The sequence below is a fragment of the Cyprinodon variegatus genome, unplaced genomic scaffold (assembly GCF_000732505.1).
Source record: "Cyprinodon variegatus isolate N-32 unplaced genomic scaffold, C_variegatus-1.0 Scaffold1416, whole genome shotgun sequence".
Lineage (NCBI taxonomy): Eukaryota > Metazoa > Chordata > Actinopteri > Cyprinodontiformes > Cyprinodontidae > Cyprinodon > Cyprinodon variegatus.
Window position 1 is genome coordinate 88708 of NW_015151869.1, and position 10930 is coordinate 99637.

General features: G+C 46.4%; 1 protein-coding gene across 2 annotated transcripts in view; it reads left to right on the plus strand.

Annotated features, from left to right (window-relative positions):
* The window catches only part of LOC107103297 (E3 ubiquitin-protein ligase HECW2-like), a 39612-nt gene extending 30079 nt beyond the window's left edge, over nt 1-9533 (plus strand). For both annotated transcript variants that reach the window (XM_015402948.1, XM_015402949.1), the window contains exons 20-31: nt 966-1049; nt 1153-1262; nt 4930-5050; nt 5140-5253; nt 5337-5489; nt 6176-6274; nt 6350-6479; nt 6934-7080; nt 7163-7277; nt 7408-7493; nt 7634-7746; nt 8096-9533. In XM_015402948.1, the coding sequence (XP_015258434.1) occupies nt 966-1049; nt 1153-1262; nt 4930-5050; nt 5140-5253; nt 5337-5489; nt 6176-6274; nt 6350-6479; nt 6934-7080; nt 7163-7277; nt 7408-7493; nt 7634-7746; nt 8096-8207 (1384 nt within the window). In that variant the 3' untranslated portion in view covers nt 8208-9533. The remainder of the gene's footprint in view (nt 1-965; nt 1050-1152; nt 1263-4929; nt 5051-5139; nt 5254-5336; nt 5490-6175; nt 6275-6349; nt 6480-6933; nt 7081-7162; nt 7278-7407; nt 7494-7633; nt 7747-8095) is intronic.
* The last annotated feature ends 1397 nt before the right edge of the window (nt 9534-10930 follow it).

The following is a 10930-nucleotide window of genomic DNA, read 5'->3' on the forward strand; positions in this document are numbered from 1 at the left end:
AGCCAGGGCTAAGGTTAGCTTTTCCTTAGCATCCAGGCTTTATGTTAGCCCTTCCTCAGCAGCCAGGTCTAACGTCATCAGTACGCTTCTGTTCCAGTTGATCTAGATTTATTCTGCGGACTCCCGTTCTCCCTGAGTCCAGACTTTCCTGTGTTCTTCTCAAGAACAGACTTGGCGAGGACACAAGTTCGCACCTGCATTCTTGTGAATTAAGAAATGGCCTTAGTGTTGATTGTGAAGCTCTTGGTTCAGCTGGAGTAATGGCTTTTTCTCTCATTACTCTGGCATTGAGTCGATAGAAGTCCTTAAATTTTAGTCTGTTTTAATGTCAGATGGAACCCGAGTCCTTCAAATGATCACGAATACCTTCTATTGTTTCGAGTTGAGATGAATTTAACCTCTCAAAACCCACCGGGTCGCCGGCGACCCGTTTTAAAGCATTTACATATAATAACTCGGAATGCATGAAAATTACACGGGTAAAATGTTTACCAATATACACATGTTAGCCATCGTTGGAAAGCTTAGGTTCTCCAAAATACAACCACCTAGTTTATTTTATGGACATGGCGAGCACTAAAGCACAATTAACACAGATATAGCAGCAAGTCAAAATGTACCATGACAAATCAGCCACAATAAATAAGCATGACTTTATAACTGCTGTTCATAAAAAGACTTCGAGAATAAAAAAACAACTTTGAGTCTTGTTTGAACTGATGCAGCTTGGGTTTTTTACTCACCCAATTTCTATGTATATATTCAGAAACTAGAGGGTGTAGCTTTCAAATGATGTATCACACATGTAATTTGAGCTTACAGTTCCTCCGTTATTTGCTTTTCCATTTGGGTACGCAGAATATACGAGAATTTCCCAAAATGAGGTGGATATTAAGAGGTTAAGGTGGAAGTGGGATGAATGATCTCCTGGATGATTGTTGATGTGATGTTGGATGTGGATTCAGGGAGAAGGTCCAGCTGATCCGCACAGATGGAGTGTCAGGACTGACCCGGCTGTCTGGAGACGCCGACCTCGTCATTCTGCTGAGGTGAGACGTCTCTGCTGATCCGTAACAGGCCTCCTTTCCTTTCCTGATCTCACCTCGGTACCGAAGCCTCTCTCTCTCTCTCTCTCTCTGTCTCCCCCTACAGTCTGTTTGAAGATGAAGTGATGTCTTACGTGCCTCCTCATGCCTTACTCCTCCCCAGCTACTGCCCGTCATCTCGGGGGTCCCCCGTTTCCTCCCCACAGAACTCCCCAGGTATGTCATTATGATGGAACATCATGCCTTATAGCTATTCTGGAGAAATTTCGTGAATTTTTGAAAGGTCCCGCCCTCTGCGCTTTTTGAAAAAATGCACAACTCTGTACCCGCTCCTGAAAAGGACCGCCTATTTAACATGTGGAAGAGCGTGCATGAGCCCATTTCTCCTCATGCACGCTCTGTTTAAAAGTTGCTGTTTTCATAGCTCATACAAGCTTAGCTGTGGGAGCAGAGCTCTCCACGCAGAGTATTCTGAGATATATCTGCCTCTTCTGAGGCCTTTCTTTTCTTCTTATACACTTCATAGACACTTTTCTCTTACGAGCCTCTGCCATTTTCAAAGAAACGCTGTGAGAACGGTGAGCTTCAGTGACTGTCTGAAACCGTAGCTAACCACAGATTGTCTGACAAAAAGATAGCTAATGGGGGACGGGCACGTAGGACGGCCTTACGTAAAGAAATCACCAGACTGATTGACAATTTTGAGGCCCAATTATTTAGATGATCCACCCGGAAATAAAAGACCGTCCTCTATACCTTTAAGCTGAAGGGAAGGTTTGTAACGGGCCTGTAGTTTTGCAGGATTGTGTTTTGGTCCAGATGTTAAAAAATCTGGCTTAGCATCTCAAAATAGCAGCTTCTTTGGCCAACTCTATGTAGAGCACGGACTATATAGTGGACTATATAGTGAACTCATTTAACTTACCGATTGGACGGATGATCACTGCTTTTTGCTCTCTGTTGGCCACGTAACTCCTCCTCCACTGCGCGGTGCCAGCGCCATCTTTGTTATTAGTCGCCAGTTCAAACCCTGTACCCACTCCCAAGAAGGAACGCTTATTAAACACCTGAAAGAGCATGCACCAGCTCATGGTGATGGGGCTATATAATGTTCACACTGTGTAAACATATTTCAAGGCCTTATACATGTCATGATGGGTTTTAAGGATCTCACCCACATGCAGAGACACTCAGAAGCCAAGGGTAAAAGTTTACAGGTTTATTGTGGTTAGCAAAAACACAGACTGAGATATACAACTGGGTAACACTGTTGGACCTCAGCGGACTGGTGAACCGGAACCAGAAACTCTGAGGGGGAGATCACAATGATCAGTTCAGGGAACGAAGGGAAAAAGTCTAAAAGAGATATAAACGTAATTTCATTTCCCTTGTATGTCTTGTACATATCAAGAAAGTGACAATAAAAGCTGACTTGACTTGAAGAACTCGTTGGAGGGCGGACAGGCAGACTAACCTTGGGTCCAGAGGAGCAATGGAGTGGACGGTCACCGGGTTTTCCTGAAGAGGACTTGAACGGATCATGTGGAGGTGTCCCCTTGCTCAGTGTGACTCAGTTTTTTCTTCCAGGGGGGGTAGAAGGTCCAGGCTTATCCAGTGAATCAGGAGGGCTTCCTGCCATAGAACAAAAGACAAAGGCAAGCTTAGACTCAGAGAGACAAGGCTAAGGTTAGACTGTGCTAATCTCAGTTTGGCTAGAGTACCCAATACTGGCAAACACTCTGGCATAGAGGTAGTGACAGCCTGCTGCTCAAATACTCCTCTGGTGATGACCCAACGAGCCACAGGTGTGCAGGGAGGCCCAACGAGGACAGGGCACCACCTGGTAGTGGAGAGAGGAAAACACAAAAAACAACCCACACAAACTGGAATCCTAACAATAAATACTTAGCAACACACAGAGAATACAGTGGACAGGGTGTTTGAACCCTAGCACACAGAAACAGTACATGCTGGAGGTCACGTACGAATCTTTGCAAAAACAAGATTCTTAACTGGTGACATGCACGTAGGATAACTTGTGAGCCAAGAGATCTTGATGAAAGCATCTTTTTCCTGTTTAAGTATCAGAGACGATTTTGGCCATGTGAACAATGGCACATTCAAACACCAGCTAGATTTTGAAATAGCACTTGGTGCTAGGGTATAAATACAGCTTCATATGGGCCCGCCATTCCAGGGGGATAAAACTACGATTCGACTTGTCAATAAATGTTCCCACCCTCCGGAGGACAAAATTGACTGAATCGTTTAAATTTTTCTTCTTCTTGTCTTAAAATAATTCTACCATTTTGAGCCTACCATAATACAAGCTTACTGTGTCCAAACGTCCGCTCTAACCCCTAAATTTATTGCGAACTCAGTTAACTTACCGTTTGGACAGATGATCACTGCTTTTTGCTCCCCCATTGGTTATGTAACTCCTCCTCCACCGCACAGTGCCTGCGTCGTCTTTGTTATTAAGGGCTGTGTATACTCCCGCAGCAGTGTGTCGCAGTTAGCTTGTCACAGGTGTGACGCAGACATTTTTGATTTTTGCCCAATTTTGAAACATGGTCTGTGCTCTGTTATTCCATGCCACAATGCAAGAGGGACAATCAGGAATTAGCTAGGATTGTGGGTGTCTGTGCGTCCGTTTGATGAGCTTGTTCGCCGTCTACAACCCCTCATCCAACGCCAGACGACAAACAGTTCACCCGTGAGTGTTTCCCAAAGACTGGCCGTGGCGCAGCGTGTTTTGCCTTCCGGTGCAAACTAACAGACCGTCGCTCAAAGTTACAAACCAGCGTCCTGCACTGCGTCTGGGACAGTGTCTGAGGTGTGCCGGGCATTGTGGACGGCACTACAGCCAGAGATTCTGCCATTAGGTCGAAACAGGAAATGCGCATAGTGTAGAGCGGATGTAGAATTGACCAATCAGACGCCTCCTGTCTGCGGCACTGTCTGCTGTAACCTACAATTTCTGGGAGGTGGTATGAGTTGAGAGTGTCTGCGTGCATATGGGGGTTAAGGGCTGGTTATACTCCCGCAGCAGTGTGTCGCAGTGAGCTTGTCGAAGGTACGACGCAGATATTTTTTATTTCTGCCCAATATTGAACCGTGGTCTGCGCTATGTTATTCCACGCCACAACGCCAGAGGGCCAATCAGGAACTAGCTGTGGGCCTAGATACGGCCGAGGCGGTGAGGAAGTGGGGGCAAGTTTGTACAACAACGGAGGGACATGAGGGCCACAATGTTTGTATGACCACAATGGTGGTCATACAAACAAAACAAGCCGGTAAGGTACCTACCAGGAAATACGCATAGTGTAGAGCGGATGTAGATTTGACCAATCAGAGGCCTCCTGTCTGCGCTCAACTATAATTTTGAAAAAGAGCAGCAGAGTGTCTGCGGAAGGGGGGTGGGGCATATGTGGGTTTGGTGCGACACACGCACACTGATCAAAAATCAGGCTTAAGTCAGGGCTGTCAGTAAGCGACAGCCAATGTGACAACAAATCCCAGAATGCTTTGCGAGGAGAGCTTTCTGTGCAAAGCATTCTGGGATATATCTGCCTCTTCTGAGGCCTTTCTTTCCTCTCACACACTTCGTACACACTTTTTCTCTTACAACCCTCGGCCATTTTCAAAGAACGACGGTGAGAAAGATGAGCTTCAATGACTGTCTGAAACTAGCTCACCACAGACGCCTGAAAGTGCGCCTGCGCAGGAAAACATAGCTAACGGGACGAGTACATAGGACGGCCTTACGTAAAGATATCACCACACTGATTGACAATTAGGAGGACCTCTTATTCCTCTATAACTTTAAGGAAGTGGAAGGGACGGGTCCTGAAACCGCCTCTGGTCATGTCTCTCTCTGCAGGAACTCAGCGAGCCAACGCCAGAGCCCCAGCTCCTTACAAGAGAGACTTTGAGGCTAAACTGCGCAACTTCTACAGGAAACTCGAAACCAAAGGCTACGGCCAAGGCCCCGGGAAGCTAAAGTGAGTAAATTCCCATCTGCATGAGTCTGTTTGCGTCTTCTCACTCCCTTTGGGTTCATGGTTTGGGTTCCATGTCCATGTTTGTGTAGACTGAGTATCCGTCGAGACCACCTCCTGGAAGACGCCTTCAATCAGATCATGTGCTACTCCAGGAAAGACCTGCAGCGAAGCAAGTTCTATGTCAGCTTTGCCGGAGAGGAAGGGTGAGTCACCGAGCAGGGAAACCGTCGCGAGGAAAGTCTAAAAGATGTCCTTCAAACATTAACCTGGGCATGTGTCGTTACAGCTTGGACTACAGCGGGCCTTCGAGGGAGTTCTTCTTCTTGGTTTCTAGGGAACTCTTCAACCCATATTATGGTCTGTTTGAATATTCAGCCAACGACACGTATACCGTTCAGATCAGCCCCATGTCCGCCTTTGTAGACAATCACCATGAATGGTAATACCCTACACAAACACAATGTTCTTCCTTTAGCATCTTTTTGAGGGCTCTGCCTGACCCTGAACCTAACCACTAGAGGCAGAGATCTAATTGGTTCAGTTCAGTTTATTTTTATAGTGCCAATGCACAACATAGAATACAGGTAGAAGGAAGAAAAATGAGGAAACGTGGTCCTCCAGTGGACTAAGCCAACAGCAGCATAACTGCAGAGATTAGAGCTGCAACTAGAGATAATTTGCAAATTAATGAATCTGTCGATTACTTTTTCAATCAATTGATTAATAATCAGATAGCCAAAGGTTCCATAAAGAAGATTTTTTATGAAATGAAAGCCACTTGAGGAGTTCTGGATGGAGAATATTGACAGACGGAAATACTTTTTAAAATCTGAATTGCAATTTCTTTTTACACTTTTGATGTAGTTACTGCTCTAAGTGGGTCGCTCTGTCAGCTAAGGCATGTTCTACCGTCTCTATGCTACATGTAATGATTATCGATCACTACATTAGTTGATGCTTATTTCCATAATTCTATTCTGGATTTAACAGGAAGATCAAAGGTTTGATGGTGTTGAGCTTTAGCTGCCCTGATCTGTGTCACCAGGATGGAGAGGAGGAGGAGCGGCCATGTTACGTTTTCTTTCAGTACGGTCATGAAGCCGGTTCTCCTTCTGTGTGCCTCAGGTTCCGCTTCAGCGGCCGCATTCTGGGTCTAGCTCTGATCCACCAGTATCTGCTGGATGCCTTCTTCACCAGACCCTTCTACAAAGGCCTCCTCCGCATGTACGTGCGCACGCAGCTCACGCTCTTTCACTCATTCACCTCCAGTCCCTCATTGGTTGTTTTACCGCCCTGCAGCCCCTGCGACCTGAGCGACCTGGAGTACCTGGACGAGGAGTTCCACCAGTCCCTCCAGTGGATGAAGGACAATGACATCGAAGAGATGCTGGACCTCACCTTCACCGTCAACGAGGAAGTGTTTGGACAGGTGTGACTCCGACGCTGCCTGCTGGTCGGGAAGCGCTGAAGGGTTTGGTCAGGAACGGGAACAGGGCATGTGAAGGGGTGCAGGAACAATGACTATGACTCACCAAAGTGTCGGACTCTAAGGTCAGACATTTTGCTTCTGGATGTTCTAGTAAAGTAAAAAATGAGAGTCTTATATTTTTCTATAATGATGGATGCAGAAAAACCTCCCACACCATTACACTCCCGCCTCCATGTGGTGGGTAGAGATTGTTTTGCAAGCATGTTCTTGGCAAATCTGTCCAAAGGACATGGCCTTTGTCTGGGAATAGATGTCCCAGAGCTAGCTGTTTGCCAAACAAGCAGACCATTAAGACAGACAGGGAACAGAAAGGGAGGAGAGACAGTAAGGGGAGATAAGAACCAATGGGAGAGAGAGGAGATTCCAAACGATCTTTGAACTTTGGTGTGTGCAGATCACAGAGCGGGAGCTGAAGCCTGGTGGAGGGAACATCCCGGTGTCAGAGAAGAACAAGAAGGAGTACATCGAGCGGATGGTGAAGTGGAGGATAGAGCGGGGAGTGGTTCAGCAGACGGAGAGCCTGGTCAGAGGCTTCTATGAGGTGCGGTCTGTGGGAAAGTCAGACTGTGTGGTTCCTGCAGTCGCTCAGTTCTCTGGGGCCTCACGGTTGGCGGTTTGTCCAGGTGGTGGACGCCAGGCTGGTGTCTGTGTTCGATGCCAGGGAGCTGGAGCTGGTGATCGCTGGGACGGCCGAGATCGACCTGTCAGACTGGAGGAACAACACCGAGTACAGAGGAGGTAGAGGGGACCAAAAGCTAGCTAGCTAGCTAATTTCCTTCCTTCCTTCCTTCCTTCCTTCCTTCCTTCCTTCCTTCCTTCCTTATTCTGACCCACTCAGCGGATCTAAAGCAGGATGTGTTGTGTCCAGGTTACCATGACAACCACATTGTGATCCGGTGGTTCTGGGCGGCCGTGGAGCGCTTCAACAATGAGCAGAGGCTTCGTCTGCTGCAGGTAGGCCTGCTGCTGCTGGGAGGACCGGGTTCAGGAAGGTTCTGTAGAACCTCCAGAAACCTCCTGCCTGCGACGGAAAGGTTTGCTGAAAGCTGTGGTCCTCTCTCTGATCCCTCCCTCTCTCTCCTCTTCCTGTGGAGTTTGTGACGGGGACGTCGAGCATTCCGTACGAGGGCTTCGCTGCGCTGCGCGGCAGCAACGGACCGCGGCGGTTCTGTGTGGAGAAGTGGGGGAAGATCACCTCACTGCCCAGGTGACTGACTGCAGATGTTTCCACTGAGTTTGGTCAGAGCTGTCATACCCAGCAAACACAACCTGCGACGATTGAGAGAATATGAAATCCTGAAGAAACCCTCATTAGTTCCACTTTGCTCCCAAAACGCTGAAATGACTTCAGTAGAGCCTTTCTGGCAGCATGAAGTAGGCGTCTAAACCACAGCAAGGGCCATCCTGTAGGTCCAGATCTATGAGAACCACCCTGAGCTCATCCAGAAGTCCAACATGGTGGTGTTTAGATGGTGGTTAGTGAACAGGTCAAAGTTCAGGATAATGGCGTATTAATCGATGACACCGCTCTAAATTCTGTGGTTTTGTCCCCTCAGAGCTCACACCTGCTTCAACCGCCTGGACCTGCCGCCGTACCAGTCCTTCTCCATGCTCTATGAGAAGATGCTGACTGCCGTGGAGGAGACCAGCACCTTCGGACTGGAATAGTCGGCCCGTCTTCATCTGTTCCATCCCCGGTTGGTGAAGACGGGCGGCCATGTTGGGAGCGGCGATTGGTCAGCCTTTAATGGCTACATCACTGCCTCTGAAACCCGGAGAACCAGTTCAAAGCTGGTAGCGGTTGACGATTGGTTGGTTCGCTAACACGCAGTTCAAAGACTCTGCCAGTAGAGGGACACTGCGGCACAAATCAGGACCAGCCTTCTAAGGAGATCACTTCTTTACGTTGCAATTGTCCTTGTTTTGCACGCTTTCACAACCGAAGCACTACACTGCCCTGGGATCCGATGTCAGAGCTAGCCTGATCCGATCCGACCCGTCAGAGACCCGATTCAACACAAGGAGAGAACTGACTTTTCCTCCTAAACTGAAGGAAGAACGTACCTTGTTTAGTTTCTTTTTTTTTTTCTACCAGAATGCCGATCAAAGCACAGACTTCAGCTCCCTCTTGTGGCCCGTTTAGGAACTTTTTGTGTAGACAGCGCGATTTTTCTGACATCGCTACAGCATTGGAGGGATTTTTTCAACTGAAGTTGAAGCGAACAGCCAATTTTAAAGCTTAGTTCAGAGGGTTTTTTTGTTTTTATCAGAATGCCGATCAAAGCTCCACCGAGTTTAGCTCCCTCTTGTGGCCAGTTTAGGAACTTTTTGCATAGATGGCGCCGTTATTTGGACATTGCTATGCTATTGTAGGAAATTTTTCAACTGGCCTTAAAGTGAACAGCTGATTTTAAAACCTATTTCAAAGTTTTTTTTCTTTTTTAGCAGAATTCCAATCAAAATACCACCGAGTTCAGCTCCCTCTTTTGGTAGGTTTAGGAATTGCGTGCCTACACGGCGCCGTTTTTCTGACATTGCTATGCTATCGGTGGGAATTTTTTCAACTAACCTTAAAGCTAGCAGCTGATTTTAAATCCTAGTTTGGATTTTTTTTTCTTTTACCAGAATGTCGATCAAAGCACTGAGTTCAGCTCCCTCTTGTGGCGGGTGTAGAAACTGCACACGTAAACTGCGCCTTTTTTCTGACCGTGCTATGCTCTCAGTGGAAATTTTTCAACTGACCTTGAAGCGAATAGCCGATTTTAAAGCCTAGTTTGAGGTTTTTATATCAAATTGAAGTATTTTCATCGATGGACGGCGTTTATTTTGTAATCGATGGAGACTTTTCGCGATCTGAATGTAACCAACCTTAATGTTTTTTTTCCCTCTCAGATCTGCATCAAGTCATTTGATAAAAGTAAAACCTACTTTCTAAGGTTTAAACTGCCCTCCTCCCAGTGGACTATAACATATCAAGAGTTAACAGTAACCAAAGCAAAGACTTCAACACTTACTTAGTCAAAAAAGAAACACAAGAAACGTTTTTTCATTCCACCATTTTGGACAAAATGTTAAAGAGAAAAGGGAAAGGTCATCCAGGTGTGCAAAGATGCAGCTGAATGAAGCACAGATGAAAACAACGACCTTTGGCATTTGGTTGAAGAATAAATCGGTGTGTTAGAAGACAAACACCAGCTGCAAAGCACGGCGGTGGGAGGCTGATGATCAGGGCTTTGTTTTTAGCCCAGAGCACGTGTTTCAGTGGATACAGGTTTAAAATGGAGCGTACAATGGAGTATTAGGGCCAGGCCAGAGATTTATTTTTATTAATTTGAGAATAAAGTCGAAATATTACGAGAATAAAGTTGTGATATAATGAGAATAAAGTCCCAATACTACGAGAATAGAGTCAACATATCACAACTGTCATGATTTTATCAAGAGCTCGGACCCACATGCAGAGAAACCCAAACAGAGAGACTGGGGAAAAGGTTTTTACAGGTTTATTGAGAAGCTTGTGGAGACTCCAGTGTTGCTCTGAACACTGCTCAAACAGAACTGAAGGGTGAGGGGAAGACACTACGGTTAGTTCAAGTTCAGTGGGAGAATATATTCTCAAACTTAAAGAGGAGAAAAGGTTGGCAGACTCACGTTTCCAGAAAAGTGGTTGACTCTTTGACTCCGGTCGGTGTGGGGTGTTCCAGTGTTTGTCTCATTCGGTGGAGGGCAGACAGGGTTTACCCAGAATAAGGTTGTTTGTAGGAGAACGGAGAAACTGACTGCCACTCAGATTTCCTGCGGTACTTGGACGGACTGTTGTGCAGATGAATCCCTTGCTCAGTGTGAAACTCAAACGATCCCTTGGAGGAAAGTGGATCCAAACCTCCAGTTTGAATCCCCAGCTCAGTTTGAAGCTCAGTGGCTCCTTCCAGGGAGAGAAGGTCCGAAACGTCCAGTTTGCAGGATGACTTCCTGCCGAAGGGCAAAGACAAAAATAGCAAGATTTAAACTCAGGTTGAAAAAACTCAGTTTGACTCAGCAAAACTCAGCTTGGCTAGAGCACCCTAAACTGGCAAACAGTCTGGCGTCGAGGTAGTGGCAGTCAGCAGCTTAATAGCACTCCGTTAACGAGGTAACCCTCCGCAGGTGTGTGAGGAGGAGAATCAGGACCAGGCGCCGCCTGGTGGAGGAAGGAAGACAAACACACAAAACACAAACCACCCAGACAGGAGTCCTGACAACAACCCTTTTTAGAAGGAAAGCTTTCTCCCTTTTTTATGACTATTGTTGTTATGATTATTTTCTTCTAATATTATGACTTTATTCTCGTAATGTTACGACTTTATTTTCTTAGTATTACGACTTTATTTTTGTAATTTTATGACTATTTC